Source organism: Narcine bancroftii, chromosome 4 (genome assembly GCF_036971445.1).
Source record: "Narcine bancroftii isolate sNarBan1 chromosome 4, sNarBan1.hap1, whole genome shotgun sequence".
Classification (NCBI taxonomy): Eukaryota; Metazoa; Chordata; class Chondrichthyes; order Torpediniformes; family Narcinidae; genus Narcine; species Narcine bancroftii.
Window position 1 is genome coordinate 89,836,550 of NC_091472.1, and position 18,133 is coordinate 89,854,682.

The following is an 18,133-nucleotide window of genomic DNA, read 5'->3' on the forward strand; positions in this document are numbered from 1 at the left end:
ATATTTCTGCCAGAGCCCCTGCAATTTCTACACTAGCGTCTCTTAAGGTTCGAGGGAGTATCTTGTCAGGCCCTGGGTATTTATCCATCTTTATTTGTTTAAGTCAGCAAGCACTTTCTCCTCTTTAACCTGTATAGATTCCATGACCTCACTGATTGTATTCCTTCCTTGCCAAGACTCTGTGCCCTTTTCCTGAGTGAATACTGATGGGAAAAAAAAAACTATTTAAGTCTTCTCCCATCTCTTTTGGCTCCATACAAAGCCGACCACTCTGATTTTCAAGGAGACCCATTTTGTCCCTTACTATGTTTTTCTCTTAATATACAGTAACTGTAGAAACCCTTAGGATTTTCCTTCATATTGTCTGCCGAAGAAACCTCATGTCTTCTTTTAGCTTTCCTGATTTCTTTCTTGATGTTCTTCTTACATTTTTTATACTCCTTAAGTGCCTCATTTGCTCCATGTTGCCTATACCTGCTAGACACCCCTCCCTTCTTTCGAACCATGTCCCCCAAACCCTCAAAAACCAAGGTTCCCTATGCCTGCTAAAATCTTTAATCCTGACAGGATCAGTCAAACTCTGTATTCTCAAAATTTCACCTTTGAAGGTCTTCCACTTACCTCACACATCCTTGCTGGAAAACAACTTATCCCGCCCGATCCTCACATTCTAGATTCTTTCTCATTTCCTCAAAATTGGCCTTTCTCCAATTTAGAATCTCAACCCAAAGCCCAGACCTACCCTTCTCCATAATTAACTTGAAACTAATGGCATTGTGATCACTGGACCCAAAATTTTCCCCTACACTTATGTCTGTCACCTATCCTGTCTTGTTCCCTATTAGGAGATCCAGTATGGTACCCACTCTTGTTGGTACCTCTAATATATTGATTTGTAAAACTTTCTTGAACCCTTTTTACAAACTCCAAGCCATCCATCCCTTTTACAGTATGGGAGTCCCAGTCAATATGTGGAAAGTTGAATCTCCTATTATCACAACCTTGTTTCCTGCATCTATTTGATACCTCTCTACAGATTTGCTTCTCCAATTCTCCCTAATTATTGGGTGGTCTATAATACAACCTCATGAGTGTGGTCATACCTTTCCTGTTCCTCAGCTCCACCCATCTCGCCTCAGTAGATGATCACTCTGGTCTGTCCTGCCTGAGCACATCTATGATATTTTCCCTGACGAGCAATGCCACTTCTTTCATCACCCTTCCTGACACCCCTCCCCCCCCCACCCCACCATTCTATTGTATCTAAAGCATAGGAAGCCCATAACATTCAACTGCCAGTCCTGCCCCTCCTGCAACCAAGTTTCACTAATGGCCAGAATTTCATAATTCCATGTGCCGATCCACATTTGAAGCTCATCTGCCTTTCTTACAAATTCCTTGCATTGAAATAGATGATGCACATGAGAACATTTCCATCACAATCAACCTGTTGATTTCTAACGGTGCATGTAATTTTCACACCATCTTTTTGCTCTTCCATTCCTCTATCTGCTCTGACATTCTGGTTCTCATTCCTCTGCTGAAGTTTAAACCAACTGGAGCAGCACTAGCAAACCTTCCCGTAAGGATATTAGTCCCCATGCAGTTCAGATACAAACTCTCCAGTTGGAACAGGTCCTATCTTTCCTGGAAGTGAGCTCAATGATCCAGGAATCTGACGCCCTCCCTCCTGCACCATGTCTTTAGCCACATGTTATGCTGCATTATCCTCCTATTTCTAACCTCACTAGCACGAAGCACAGGTCACAATCCTGAGATCACTACTCTGGAGGTTCTGTCCTTCTGTCTTTCAAACTAGCGCCTAACTCCCTGAACTCTCTTTGGAGGACTTCCTCACCTTTCCTACCCATGTCATTGGTCCCTAGATCTAGCTGCTCACCCTCCCTCCTGTGAACTTGATCTGAGATATCTCAGACACTGACACCAAGGCAACATACCATTCTCTTCCACAGAACCTCTTAACTAAGGAATCCCCCATTACTACAGCTTGCTTCTTCTCCTCCCTTCCCTTATTAGTCACATGACCAGACTCCGAGCCAGACCTGTTCTCCATGGCTTATCCCTGGTAGGTCTCCCTCCCCCATCCCCCACCATAGTATCCAAAATTGTATATTTATTATTGAGGGGAACGTCCACAGGATACCCTGCACTGCCTGCCTTTTCCCTATTTCTCTCCTGACTGTCACCCATCTTCCCTCCTCCTGCCTCCTAGGTGTGATAGTGTCATGTAACTCCTGTCTATCGCCTCCTCTGCCTCCTGAATGATCTGGAGTTTATCCAACTCCAGCTCCAGCTCCAGCTCCAGCTCCAATTTATTAACCAGCTTATCAGGAGCTGCAGCTGGATGCACTTCTAAATATAGCAAGAGATCTAAATTTGGATTTGTAATCTGCAATCAGCAAGTTACCTTTAAATATGGGATTATTTTCACTTTCCAAAAATCATTTATAAAAGAGATGAAAAAGGTAGGCACGAGGTCACATATCACAAGTAAGGGTGAAACAGATGCAAAAGTGTACAAATTATAGGTTCCCTTTGCCTGTTGACTTTAGCCCTTTTTCCACTGGCACCCTGTCCCAGGAATTAACTGGGAATTTACTGGGACAGGATCCAGTGGAAAAGGAACAATGTTGTCATTTCACGCTGGAGATTAACCACCTCTTCCCCTACTCAAATCCCTGGCTGACACCATCCCTGGGGATGAGTTGTGTCCAGTGGAAGAAAAATAGTCTTGATTAAGGGTGGCCCAGTGGAAACGGCACAAAAGGCTTCCTATCCCAGAACACTGCACAGCCAATTAACTGGGATGCCAGTGGAAAAGGGCCTATTGCCTTTAATTCTGACAGGAACACACAAACTCTCTACTCTCAAAATTTTGCCTTTGAAGGCCTTACACTTACCGAACACATTGTTACCAGAAAACAATGTATCCCAATCCATGTTTTCTAAATCCTTTCTCATTTCTGGAAAATTGGCCTTTCTCCAATTTAGAATCTCAACCTGAGGCCCAGACCTATCCTTCTCCGTAATTAACTTGAAACTAAAGGCATTATGATCACTGGACCCAAGATGTTTCCCTACACATACCTGTGTCACCTGTCATGTCTTGTTCCCTAATAGGAGATCCTGCTACAACATTAAAAATTCAAGAATATTTATCAAGCATGATTTATCTTTTGTAAATCCATGCTGACTTGGACCAATCTTGTCACTACTCTCCAAATGTGCCTCAATGACCTCCTTAATAATTGACTCAGCATTTTCTCCACTACTGAGGTTTGGCTATCTAGTTGATAAATTCTCACTCCCTTCTTTCTTGGAAAGTAGTGTCATGTTAACAACCCTTCATTCCAAAGAAACTGATCCAGAGAATATTGGAATATAATCAGAAATTCATCCACTACCTCTTGGTCCACTTCCTTAAGCACTCTGGGATGCAGTCTTTCAGGCTCTGCAGATTTAGCAACCTGAAAAGCCATCAATTTACCTAACTGGTCAATTACATTGGATTTAATGTTTTCTTGGAAAAAAAAAGCATCAAGTCATCCAAAAATAATCATTTTGGAAAAATTTTGTACCTCTTCTCTTTCATCTTGCCAGAATCAATGACATAAACAATATCATCAATGGTGACTGAAGTTTCGGCAATGTTAGTGGAAATTATGATCTTGGTAATTCCTTCGGGGGGACGGAGAAAGACTGCTTGTTGTTCCTCACTGGACAGTGAGGAGTGGAGTGGGTATACAAGACATCTAAAAGAGAACAGGTGATGCAGGTGGTTAAAGAGCAGTAACCATTTGAAAAATAGTAAAATTAATTTTTGATCTTTCAAGAGCAAAGAAATTCTGAAACGTTGACAGTAAATTTATTAATTACACAAAAATACAAGTTTAGCTAGAATCTCTACTTACAGTGGCAGACTGGCACACCCCAGTTCAAACTAGATGCTAGGAGATGTAAGCCAAGGTCATTCCTCTCAGATTTTCTCCCCACCCTCATGACAAATGACTGGCTGTTGTGGATTGGTTTCTGCCTCATCAACTTTTTATGATCACTGGATATTTTGAAGCCTTTCCTTACACTGTTAGTGTAGTAGTTTGTGCAATGTACAGTGCCAGTGACCTGGGTTTGAATCCAGCACTGTAAGGAGTTTGTACATTCTCCCCATGACCTCTGCATGTTTTGGTTTTTGCCCACCATTCAAAATGTACGGAGTTAGTAGTTAATTGCATGTGAGTGGACAGCACGGTTTTCATGGGCCACATGGGGCTCAACCATGCTTTATCGTTAAAATGCAAAAAAAAAGCATCTCAATCTTGGAGTCACCCTTGTGAATTGTCTGTGCATTATTTGATGGAGTAAGTTTGGCACAAGCAATGAGCCACACTGTTTTTAAGTTACAGACCTTTTATCGTGTTTGTTGTTGAAGAAAGGATTAGATTGAAGCTGTTCGTACAACAACTTGATCTCTGCCAGGCCTGGCAAGAATATTAAAATCGCTCCTAATTTAAGAAAAAAGAAAAATAACAACAAACACATGATATTTCCAAAACTTTGCATCATTTTTGTAGCTGGCTGCAATTACAACGAGCATTTCTAGATTGTAATTGTATTTACATCAGAGAGCTTCCTTAGTGAAAGGAAACGGGAATCCTTTTGACAAGATTTTTACAGTGTCCATCAGCAAGAGCAAGAACAAGGATAAAGGGCAACCATGAACTTTCAATTAGTTCTGCTTTAATTCTCCACTCCACATCCCAGTCCAAACTCTCCCTTTGGTTTTCTACACCTTTCCAATAAATCAACAAAAACTTTAAACACCTCATTTTTCTCCTGTGTATGCCAAAGCATTCAGCACTTAACACTAAATTTAACAATTTCAGATAACTTTTTTTTAAAAACTCTTTCATCTATGGCTTTATCTCTACACTTTAATTTGTTTCTTTTCTTTTTTTTCCCCCAGTGCATAACCAATTATTTTTGAACCAACTTTGACAACTTTAATCTGCACTTTATTTGCACACATTCCCTCTGGCCTCTACATCCCTCTCCTTTTACCTGTTTAGCTTCTCCTGTTCTGATGAAGTATTTTGTATCTGAAATATTAACTCCCTTTCTCTCTCTAATGATCCCTAGTGTTTTGGGTCAGCTTCTGTTGCAACAGAAATGTGAAAATCATTCTCAGTTGTTCTTTAGAATTATGGGAAGAAAATGTAACAAAGTACATGTTTATTCTATCAAAATTGTATAACAGATGAGAAAGAACAAGAATCTGCAATTAGCACACAAAATCGTATCATAAACAAGAGCACAGTTAGCCCAATGAGCCTGCTCGAGGCCACAGCTCCAACATTTAGTCAGTCTCTAGTGTCTGAACTAGATGGAAAATTTTGTGTAGCTGGTCATCTTTGTTGGGGAAGAGCAGAGAAAGTTATAAAAAGGTGACCATGGAGTTAGAGCAGAGGTGAAATCAAGGGATCAGAGAAGAGCAAATGCAATGATGTCACTGAAAAAATAATGAAAGGGTATAGACTTCATGTTTATGTACCCAAGAAAGAGTTCCAGAATAAGCTCTTGCACTAGAAATAATGCAAATGAGATGACTTCAACCTTTAATAATCACTTAAATTCTGATAAGAGCTAATGTAAGAGCCAAGCTTTCTAAGGCCATCAGAGAAACAAAGTGTGTGCATGCCCAGCGCATTCATAGTCACTTCCTGGACAGTAAGGACACGTGGTGCACATGGAAGGGGGTCCAAAATATCACTATCCACAAGACTACACCATCTGCTTTTGCTGATTATGCTCCCTCCCAGATGCACTGAACAACTTCTAAGCACATTTTGAGGCAAAAAGAAAAACGTGGTGGCGAAGAAGACCACCTCTCCTCCAAATGATCAAGTGCTGTGTCTTGCAGTGGCCTATGCAAAGAGAGTTAGGCAATGTCAACCCACAAAAAGCTGCTGGATTGGATAATATTTTCGGCAGAGTGCTCAGGGGATGTGCGGCTCAGCTAGCAGATTCTCACTGAGATCTTCATCATCTCCCTGAAAAGTGCTGTGGTCCCTATGTGCTTCAAAGCCACCACCATGGTCCCCGTGCCGAAGAAGTTGTCTGCGTCCTGCCTCAATGACTATCTCCCTGTTGCCCTCATGAAGTGCTTTGAGAGGCTTGTCATGGGGAACATCAAGCTCCTGCTGCCCCCGTCACTGGGCCCCCTGCAGTTTGCATACAGAGCCAACTATTCTATGGATTAGGCCATCACCACCGCCTTCCATTTAGCTCTCACCCACCTGGAAAATAGGGACTCGTATGTTTGAATGCTGTTTATCGACTTCAGTTTGGCATTTAACACTATCATACATCAATACCTGATAAGGAAGTTGAGCCTGCTGCATCTAAACACCTCCCTCTGCAATTGGATTCTTGATTTCCTTTCGGGGAGACCTCAAGCAGTCCAAATCAGTTACAGAGCTCCAAGACCATCACACTGAGCACAGGGGTTCCTCAGGGCTATGTGTTTAGTCCACTGCTGTTCCCTCTGCTGACCCATGACTGTGCAGCTAAACACAGCTTGTACCACATCACCAAGTTCGATGATGACACGAACCTGGTGGACCTTATTAGTAAGAATGAGGAGTCAGCGTACAGAGATGAGGTGCAGTCGCTAACAGACTGGTGCAGAGCCAACAACCTGTATCTGAATGTTAATAAAACAAAAGAGACAGTTGTTGACTTCAGGACAGCCCGTGGGAAGGGGGGGGGGGGGGGGGGGGAAACACCATGCTCCGTTGACAATTGATGGATTGACCATTGAGGCCATCAAGAATATCAAGTTCCACAAGCTAAAAGAACTGTATTTGCATCAAGGAAAAAGGACAAACAAATTACATATAATCCAATGGAGATTAATGAGAACTTTAAGGAATTTTATGAACAATACCAAACTGAGAACAAGGGGAATGAAGACAAAATAGAAAAGTTTTTAGCTAAAATTGAACTGCCGAAATTGCAAGAGGAGCAAAACAAGCTGATAAAACCATTTGAAATACAGGAAATATAGGATATATTAAAAAAGCTGCCGAACAATAAAAGGCCTGGAGAGGATGGATTCCCAATAGAATTCCATAAAACATTTAAAGAGTTATTAATTCCTCCTCTCCTGTAAGTAATGAACCAGATAGAAGAAACACAAAACTTGCCAGATTCATGTAAGACAGCAATAATTACAGTAATACCAAAGACGGGGAAGGATCCACTAACACCAGCATCATATAGTCCAATATCTCTACTTAATTCAGATTATAAGATAATAGCAAAATTATTAGCAAACAGATTGGCCAACTGTGTACCAAAAATAGTAAAACTAGATCAAACTGGATTTATTAAGAAAAGGCAAACAGCGGATAATGTCTGTAAGTTCATTAATTTAATTCATGCAGTTCAAGGAAATAAGATACCAACAGTGGCTTTTGCTTTAGACCAGGGGTGTCAAACTCAAATTCACGGAGGGCCAAAATTAAAAACTTGGACTAAGTCAAGGGCCGAACTAAATATTTATTGAAAATTTTCAACAACATCTGCATGTTTTCTCTTCTTTCAACATATGTAATGTTAAACTTTTTCTTATTAAAATAAATGTTTAATAATAGTTTTGGATAAACTCTTTCCAGAAGCATTAACAAATGAGAAATAAAATATTCAATAAATAATATTTCTCTATAGAGGATTTGTCAAATGTTGCTAGTGTGCTGTCGAATAGTAAAATCTGAGGGCTATTGAGAATGTGGGAGAATAACATGATTCCTGAAACAATCAAATGGGTGACTGATTGTGGGCATGAACTCTAGCAGGGTTATTTGCCATGCCCTTTTTCCATTGGTACAGATATCCTTTGATTTACACACTTTTCAAGTTTTATGCCTAATGAGCTTGTATCCAGGTGCAGGACCATTTTTAACCAGGAATATATTTATCACTGTGACATGAAACTATTGGAAGATCGTTTTATCCTGAGATTAAAGTTCATAATACTTACTCAGGCCTGTGTGTGAGAGGGCAGGGTTTGCGGGCGATCGGGTTGGACAACGACAGTGCGGGGGCATCGGCTCTCGCTGCAGGGCGGCATCTCGGCGGATCAGCGACCCCGTCACCGTGAGTCGCGGGTCGGCCTGCGGCAGGGAGGGGGAGTGGGCAACGGTCCTGGAGAGGTCAGGCCCCCCCTGAGTTTCTGCCGAACCCCCCTTGACCTACTGAGTTTCTCCCGGACCTCCCTTGACCTGCTGAGTTTCTCCCGGACCCCCCTTGACCTGCTGAGTTTCTCCCGGACCTCCCTTGACCTGTTGAGTTTCTCCCAGACCTCCCTTGACCTGATGAGTTTCCCGGACCCCCCTTGACCTGCTGTGTTTCTCCCGGACCTCCCTTGACCTGCTGAGTTTCTCCCGGACCTCCCTTGACCTGCTGAGTTTCTCCCGGACCCCCTTTTCTTTCCGTGCCGGTGTCCCAGGACCTTTCCAGGGCAGTCTCCGCGCTCAGGACTGCGCTGGGATCCCGGTCAGCGGTGGAGGAGCAGGTGAGCGCGGCTAATCCCGATCCAGCCCACGCCACTTCCGAGATTGGCAGGGGGTTCCACCCTACCTGCCCGACCAGCCTCGCTCTCCACGTGTACTACGGGCACCCGCCGCTGGTCCGGTGGGAAGGCGCAGGGCGGCTGGCGCCCCCATCGCCCGGCGGGGATCCCCAATCTTCCCTCCGGCATCCCGACTCCATCTGCAGCTCCAAGAAACGCTGTGCCACTGGGGTTGCGGGCGCTGGGAAGTGGCCTTAGCTTCCCCTGACACCGGCCAGGCCGCGCTGCGGTGGGGGGGTGGGCGGGGGGACATGACAGCGTGTTTATAAAACCACCCACCACTACTTTTCAAGGACCAGGATTTTTCTCTCTCTCTCTCACCCTGGGACACAGTGGTTACTGTGCATGCTCTATACTGGCGCGGCGGCCAGCGGGCCACCTCTAATACATTTTTGATATGATCTTGCCGGCCAAATATAATTACATCACGGGCCAAATTTGGCCCGCGGGCCAGAGTTTGACATGTGTGCTTTAGACGCAGAAAAAGCCTTTGACAGGGTAGAATGGAATTATTTATTCAAAGTATTACAGAAGTTCAACCTAACAGAAAAATATATTAATTGGATTAAAGCATTATATAAGGGACCATTGGCGAAGGTGACAGTAAATGGATATGTATCGAACCAATTTAAATTAAGTAGGTCAACTAGGCAGGGATGTCCACTATCTCCTTCACTGTTCGCTTTAGCAATAGAACCATTGACAGAACTGATAAGAACAGAAAATAAAATAAAAGGGATAAAAATAAAGGAGATGGAATATAAAATCAGTTTATTTGCAGATGACATCATAGTATACTTAACAGAACCAGAAATATCAATAAAAGAACTACATAAGAAATTGAAAAAATATAGAGAAATATCGGGGTACAAGATCAACGCAAATAAAAGTGAAGCGATGCCAATGAGTAATGCGGATTATACAGAATTTAAAAAAGAATCGCCATTTAAATGGCAAACACAAGCAATCCGATACCTAGGTATTAGATTAGATAATAATTTAAACCACCTATACAAATTAAATTATCAGCCATTAATGACGAAATTACAGGAAGACTTAAACATTGGAAAGAATTGCCACTAACATTGATAGGGAGGGTAAATTGCATTAAAATGAATGTCTTCCCAAGGATACAATACCTATTTCAATCGTTACCAATTCCCTTAACAGAGAAATTCTTCAATGAACTAAAGAGAATAATTCTTATGGAAAGGGGGGAAACCAAGGATAGCATTAGATAAATTAACAGAGTGGTACAAACAAGGTGGTTTGCAGTTACCAAACTTTAAAAATTATAGAGCAGCACAATTAAGGTATTTATCAGATTTTTATCAGACAAGGAAAAAACCAGATTGGACTAAGATAGAGCTAGATAAAATAGAGGAGAAGGTACCGGAACATATAGTTTATAAGTGGGATGAAAAGCTGGTGCAATATAAAAGTTCACCAGTACTGCATCATTTACTCAATATATGGAAGAAGATTCACTTAGAAAGGAAAAAAAAAACAAATGACCAACTACCAAAATTATTATTGATGCAAAATCAACTAATCCCTTTCACAATAGATAACTTTTCCTTTAGACTAGAATGGGAGAGAAAAGGAATTAAAAGAATAGAAATTTTTTTTGGGAAATAATTTATTAACATTTGAACAAATGAAGTACAAATATGGAATAACTCATGGTACAATCCATACATCAACTGAAAGCCTACTTGAAGGACAAATTGGGAAGCAGACTGAGCTTACCAGAAGGAAGCAGCTTTGAATATGTGATTACAGAAACAACGATAATAAAAAGATTTATAACCAACATGTACATCAAGCTGCAAGAGAAGGAAAATGATGAAATAAACTATAAACCCAAACAAAAGTAGGAAAAAGATTTAAACAAAGATAAAAAAATGAAATATGGGAAAAGTTATGCTCTGGAACTATGAAAAATATAATAAACATGAGGTTACGCATGAAACAATATAATTGGATACACAGGCCCAAAGGTTAAATAAACGGGATCCAACATTATCAGATAGATGTTTTCACTGTAAGAAGGAAATGGGAACAACAGTACATGCAATTTGGGCATGTGAGAAAGTGGAAAAGTTTTGGGAAGATCTAAATCAGGTATTAAATAAAATCACAAAAAGCAACATACCAAAAAATCCAGAGATCTTTCTTCTAAGTAATATAAGAAGTAAAGAATTAGGCCTTAAACTGGATGAAGCACAAAAAAAATTATTATAATAGCCTTAGCTGTAGCAAAAAAATGTATAATGTCAACTTGGAAATTAGAAGAGAGCCTGAGAGTACAACAATGGTACATAGAAATGAATGAATGTATTCCATTGGAAAAAATAACAAATAATTAAAAAAAATAAAGTCACATAATTTGAACAAATTTGGGAACGGTACATGGAACACAATAGAGAGGGCTTGCTGCGGACCACCACCCGCTAAAATGATAAAATGATAAGACTTGATCCAGTGTGCAAAAGTAGATGACACAATTTTCTTGTTTATTTTCATTGTGCGATGACATTTTTAAATGGTTTTATTGTATTGTATATGTTGAACGTTAAATGGGTTTGGAGGGGGGTGGGAAGGTAGGGGGGGAAAGAAGGGGGAGAAAATGCCACTGTGTATATTTAAGAGGGAAATGTTTGTATGCACTTTGATTGATATGATTCACAGTGTTAAAAATTAAAAAAAATAACAAAAGAGTATCAAGTTCCTTGGAGTGCATTTGGCCAAGAATCTCACCTAGTCCCTTAACACCAGCTCTATAGTCAAGAAACCCCAGCAGCTCCTCTATTTCCTGCAAAGACTGAGGAAAGTTCATCTCTCACCTTCCCTCCTCACTACATTCTACAGAAGATGTATTGAGAGCATCCTGTGCAATTGCACCACTATCTGGTTTAGAAGATGTACCACCAGACTGCAAGACCCTGCAGAAGATAGTGAAGTCAGTGGAAATGATGATTGGGGGCTCTCTTCCTACCATGAAGGATATCTATAACATTTTATGTAAATGAAAGGCAATAAACATTGTGAAGGACTTCTCACCCCTCATGTAAACTTTTCTCCCTTCTGCCGTCTGGTAGAAGGTACCGTAGCACTCAGGTCCTTGCACCCAGATTGGGGAACAGTGTTTTCCCCCAAGCCAACAGGCTCCTAAATTCCCAGAACATATGTGGACATAATTGTCCGTGGACTTTTACCAAATACATCTTAATATTTTAATATTTCAATGTGATTAATTTTTCAATTGGTGAGGCAGCTAGTGAAGAAGAAGAAAGAAACATGCATTAGATTTAGGAAGCAGGAAACAAGAAGGGCTCATGAGAAGTGTATGGAAGCGTATGGTAGTCAGGAAGGAACAAGAAAGGACTTAGGAAAGCCTTGGCATGCAGCATTTAGCAGAACCCCAAGACGTTCCATGTGTATGTGAAGAACAGAAGGATGATGAGAATGAAGCAACATGTACTTGGAGGTGGAGAAGGTTGCGAGGGTCCTAAATAAATATTTTTTTTCAGTATTCATGAGAGAAAAGGTCCTTGATAAAGATGAAGTTGGAATAGAACAGGCTTGTGTAATAAGAGTGAGGAAGAGTTAGATCTTTTCAAAAACATTAAGATTGGCAAGTCCCCAGGGCCAGACGCTACCTAACTAGGTTACTGTGAGAAGTGAGGGAAGAGATAGCTGAGGCAGTGGCTATGATCTTAGAGTCCTCTTTGGTCACATGGGAGGTGCCAGAGCTTTGGAGAATGGCAAATGTGGTCCCCTTGTTTAAAAAATGTAAATGGTGAGAATCCTGGGAATTATTGACCAGTGAATCTTATGTCAGTGGTGTGCAAACTACTGGAGAGGATTCTTAAGGATAGGATCTATAAGCATTTGGAGTACAGTCTACTCAGGGATAGGCAGTGTGGATTTGTGAAGGGAAGGTCATGGCTCATGAGTCTAATTGAGTTTTTTGAGGCAACAAAAGAAATTGATGAGGGTAGGGCAGTAGACGTGGTCTACATGGATTTGAGCAAGGCATTTGACAAGGTCCCCAATAAGAGACTTGTTCAAAAAGTCATGAGACATAACATCCATGGATCCTTGGCTTTGTGAATAAAAAATTGGCTTGTTTGTAGAAAGAAGTAGTGGACAAAATGCATTCTGCCTTTAGGTCAGTGGCTATTGGAGTTCTGCAGTGATCTGTTCTGGGACCGCTGCTCTTTGTGATTTTTATAAATGTCCTAATTGAAGAGGTGGAAGGATGGGTCAGTAAGTTTGCAGATGATACGAAGATTGGAGGTACTGATAGTGCTGAAGGTTATCACAGGTTACAAAAAGATATAGACAGGTTGCAGAGATGGATGAAAAGTGGCAGATGGAATTCAATCCGGATAAGTATGAGATGATGCATTTTGGAAGGTCAAACCAGAAGGCCAAGTACAGGATTAATGGTCAGTTACTTAAGAGTGTGGATGAACAGAGAGATGTTGGGGGTCCAAATCCAGATGTTTTCGAGGTCGCCGCGCAGATTGATAGGATAATCAAGGCCCATAGGATGTTGGGGTTCATTAATAGAGGGATTGAGTTCAAGAGTTGAGAGGCCATGTTGCAACTCTATGAACCTTTGGTGAGATCACACTTACAATATTGTGTTTAGCTCTGGTCATGTCACTATAGGAAGGACGTGGAAGCTATGGAGAGGGTGCAGAGGAAATTTACCACGATGTTGCCTGGATTGGAAAATAAATCTTGAATTAAGGTTAGCAGAATTGGGATTTTTTTCTTTGGAGCGAAGAAGGATTAGAGGAGACTTAATAGAGGTCTACAAGATTCTGAAAGGCAAGACAGGGTTGTCAGCCTGCGTCTTTTTCCCAAGGCAGAAACAGGAAACACCAGAGAACATGTGTACAAAGGGAGGGAAGTTTAGGGAAGACATCACAGATAATTTAAAAAAACACAAAGAGTTGTGGGTTTGCCTGGAATTTCTTGCCAGGGATGGAGGTGGAGGCTGAAACATTGGGGCATTTAAGAGACCCTTAGACAGGCATAGTGGCGACTCTCTGTCTGCCTTACAGTAGACAAAGGCGAAGGGTAGACGGCGGCGGCACCGATACGGGCAGGAGCAAGGGGGAGGCGGCGGCCCCAGTCCGGGCACAGGGAGAGCAGCGGCGGCCCCGGCCCCGGTCCGGGCGAAGGGTAGACGGCGGCGGCCCCGATACGGGCAGGAGCAAGGGGGAGACGGCGGCCCCGGCCTCGGTCGAGTGAGGCAGACGGAGGCCCCGGTCCGGACAGGGAGTGGGAGGCGGCGGCCCCAGTCCGGGCACAGGGAGAGCAGCAGCGGCCCCGGCCCCGGTCCGGGCGAAGGGTAGACGGCGGCGGCCCCGATCCGGGCAGGAGCAAGGGGGAGGCGGTGGCCCCAGTCCGGGCACAGGGAGAGCAGCGGCGGCCCCGGCCCCGGTCCGGGCGAAGGGTAGACGGCGGCGGCCCCGATACGGGCAGGAGCAAGGGGGAGACGGCGGCCCCGGCCTCGGTCGAGTGAGGCAGACGGAGGCCCCGGTCCGGACAGGGAGTGGGAGGCGGCGGCCCCAGTCCGGGCACAGGGAGAGCAGCAGCGGCCCCGGCCCCGGTCCGGGCGAAGGGTAGACGGCGGCGGCCCCGATCCGGGCAGGAGCAAGGGGGAGGCGGCGGCCCCAGTCCGGGCACAGGGAGAGCAGCAGCGGCCCCGGCCCCGGTCCGGGCGAAGGGTAGACGGCGGCGGCCCCGATCCGGGTAGGAGCAAGGGGGAGGCGGCGGCCCCAGTCCGGGCACAGGGAGAGCAGCGGCGGCCCCGGCCCCGGTCCGGGCGAAGGGTAGACGGCGGCGGCCCCGATACGGGCAGGAGCAAGGGGGAGACGGCGGCCCCGGCCTCGGTCGAGTGAGGCAGACGGAGGCCCCGGTCCGGACAGGGAGTGGGAGGCGGCGGCCCCAGTCCGGGCACAGGGAGAGCAGCAGCGGCCCCGGCCCCGGTCCGGGCGAAGGGTAGACGGCGGCGGCCCCGATACGGGCAGGAGCAAGGGGGAGACGGCGGCCCCGGCCTCGGTCGAGTGAGGCAGACGGAGGCCCCGGTCCGGGCAGTATGGACCGACCTAGGAGGGGAGGCAGGCCCCTCCAGCCCGGGTAAGAAACCTGCATAGGAGAAGGCCACTCCGATATAAAACCTACGACCCAAGGACCTCGCTGCCACGTCCCAGCTTGCTTGGCCACGGCACACGAACCATGGGTGTAAAGGGTGGGGCCAGTACTGCGCGCACTGCACTCCACCTAAAAGCTCCTTTGCGCAGGCCCGAGGACAGGTCCACGTCCTCCCCCTCAACGTCCTCCCCCTCCACGTCCTCCCCCTCCACGTCCTCCCCCTCCACGTCCTCCCCCTCCACGTCCTCCCCCTCCACGTCCTCCCCCTCCACGTCCTCCCCCTCCACGTCCTCCCCCTCAAAAGATGCTCACAAACTCAAGCTAGCATGCTGGAACATCAGAACCATGCTAGATAAGACTGACAGCCATCGACCTGAACGTCGGTCTGCCCTCATTGCACATGAACTCCTCAGACTTGACATCGACATAGCCGCTCTCAGTGAAGTCCGCCTGGCAGATGTAGGCAGCTTCCAAGAACGCGGCGCGGGCTACACACTCTACTGGTCTGGCAAGCCTTCGGATGAACGACACCTATCTGGTGTAGGCTTCATGGTCAAGAGCTTCATTGCCTCCAAACTCGAAAACCTTCCGACAGGCCTCGCGGACCGAATCATGTCCATGCGACTCCCACTTCAAAACAAGCGTCACATCACCCTCATCAGTGTCTATGCTCCAACCCTCCAGGCGGAACCAGCAGAAAAGAACAAGTTCTACACCGACCTGCGCAACCTCATCCAACGTACCCCTACAGCCGACAAGGTTGTCATCCTGGGCGACTTCAACGCTCGTGTCGGCAAAGACTCAGAAACCTGGCCAGGAATCCTGGGCAAGCATGGCGTCGGCAAGTGCAACGACAATGGGCGCCTCCTGTTGGAGCTCTGCGCAGAACAGCGGCTTGTCATTACAAACACCCTTTTTCAGCAGAGGGACAGCCTTAAGACCACCTGGATGCATCCCCGATCCAAACACTGGCACCTCCTGGACTACATCCTGGTGCGAGAAAGTGACAAACAAGATGTGCTCCACACCAGGGTCATGCCTAGCGCGGAATGCCACACTGACCACCGGCTGGTTCGCTGCAAGCTCAACCTTCACTTCAAGCCAAAGCCCAGGAACAATAAAGCCCCCAGAAAGAGGTTCAATGTTGGAAAACTGCAGTCAGACGAAGCGAGAGGAAACTTCCAGGCAAACCTCAAAGCAAAGCTCGACGTTGCAACCCGCCTCACGGACCCGTCCCCTGAAACCCTCTGGGATCAGTTGAAGACTACCATACTGCAATCCACTGAAGAGGTACTGGGCTTCTCCTCCAGGAAAAACAAGGACTGGTTTGACGAAAACAGCCAGGAAATCCAGGAGCTGCTGGCAAAGAAGCGAGCTGCCCACCAGGCTCACCTTACAAAGCCGTCCTGTCCAGAGAAGAAACAAGCCTTCCGTCGCGCATGCAGCCATCTTCAGCGCAAACTCCGGGAGATCCAAAATGAGTGGTGGACTAGCCTCGCCAAACGAACACAGCTCAGCGCGGACATTGGCGATTTCAGGGGTTTCTACGAGGCTCTAAAGGCTGTGTACGGCCCCTCACCCCAAGTCCAAAGCCCGCTGTGCAGCTCAGACGGCAAAGTCCTCCTCAGCGACAAGATCTCCATCCTCAACCGATGGTCAGAACACTTCCAATCTCTTTTCAGTACCAACCGCTCAGTCCAAGATTCCGCCCTGCTCCAGCTCCCTCAACAGCCCCTAAGGCTAGAGCTGGATGAGGTTCCCACCCTGGATGAGACATATAAGGCAATCGAACAACTGAAAAGTGGCAAAGCAGCAGGTATGGATGGAATCCCCCCAGAAGTCTGGAAGGCTGGCGGCAAAACTCTGCATGCCAAACTGCATGAGTTTTTCAAGCTTTGTTGGGACCAAGGTAAACTGCCTCAGGATCTTCGTGATGCCACCATCATCACCCTGTACAAAAACAAAGGCGAGAAATCAGACTGCTCAAACTACAGGGGAATCACGTTGCTCTCCATTGCAGGCAAAATCTTCGCTAGGATTCTACTAAATAGAATAATACCTAGTGTCGCTGAGAATATTCTCCCAGAATCACAGTGCGGCTTTCGCGCTAACAGAGGAACCACTGACATGGTCTTTGCCCTCAGACAGCTCCAAGAAAAGTGTAGAGAACAAAACAAAGGACTCTACATCACCTTTGTTGACCTCACCAAAGCCTTCGACACCGTGAGCAGGAAAGGGCTTTGGCAAATACTAGAGCGCATCGGATGTCCCCCAAAGTTCCTCAACATGATTATCCAACTGCACGAAAACCAACAAGGTCGGGTCAGATACAGCAATGAGCTCTCTGAACCCTTCTCCATTAACAATGGCGTGAAGCAAGGCTGTGTTCTCGCACCAACCCTCTTTTCAATCTTCTTCAGCATGATGCTGAACCAAGCCATGAAAGACCCCAACAATGAAGACGCTGTTTACATCCGGTACCGCACGGATGGCAGTCTCTTCAATCTGAGGCGCCTGCAAGCTCACACCAAGACACAAGAGAAACTTGTCCGTGAACTACTCTTTGCAGATGATGCCGCTTTAGTTGCCCATTCAGAGCCAGCTCTTCAGCGCTTGACGTCCTGCTTTGCGGAAACTGCCAAAATGTTTGGCCTGGAAGTCAGCCTGAAGAAAACTGAGGTCCTCCATCAGCCAGCTCCCCACCATGACTACCAGCCCCCCCACATCTCCATCGGGCACACAAAACTCAAAACGGTCAACCAGTTTACCTATCTCGGCTGCACCATTTCATCAGATGCAAGGATCGACAATGAGATAGACAACAGACTCGCCGAGGCAAATAGCGCCTTTGGAAGACTACACAAAAGAGTCTGGAAAAACAACCAACTGAAAAACCTCACAAAGATAAGCGTATACAGAGCCGTTGTCATACCCACACTCCTGTTCGGCTCCGAATCATGGGTCCTCTACCGGCACCACCTACGGCTCCTAGAACGCTTCCACCAGCGTTGTCTCCGCTCCATCCTCAACATCCATTGGAGCGCTCACACCCCTAACGTCGAGGTACTCGAGATGGCAGAGGTCGACAGCATCGAGTCCACGCTGCTGAAGATCCAGCTGCGCTGGATGGGTCACGTCTCCAGAATGGAGGACCATCGCCTTCCCAAGATCGTATTATATGGCGAGCTCTCCACTGGCCACCGTGACAGAGGTGCACCAAAGAAAAGGTACAAGGACTGCCTAAAGAAATCTCTTGGTGCCTGCCACATTGACCACCGCCAGTGGGCTGATAACGCCTCAAACCGTGCA

At 45.7% G+C, this 18,133-nt stretch overlaps 1 protein-coding gene across 3 annotated transcripts in view; it reads right to left on the minus strand.

The window, feature by feature from the left end:
• dhx57 (DEAH (Asp-Glu-Ala-Asp/His) box polypeptide 57) overlaps positions 1-18,133 on the minus strand; it is a 129,775-nt gene that overhangs the window by 28,383 nt on the left and 83,259 nt on the right. For all 3 annotated transcript variants that reach the window (XM_069931914.1, XM_069931915.1, XM_069931913.1), the window contains 2 exons: positions 4,427-4,523; positions 3,600-3,773 (listed from right to left, as the gene is read on the minus strand). In XM_069931914.1, the coding sequence (XP_069788015.1) occupies positions 3,600-3,773; positions 4,427-4,523 (271 nt within the window). The remainder of the gene's footprint in view (positions 1-3,599; positions 3,774-4,426; positions 4,524-18,133) is intronic.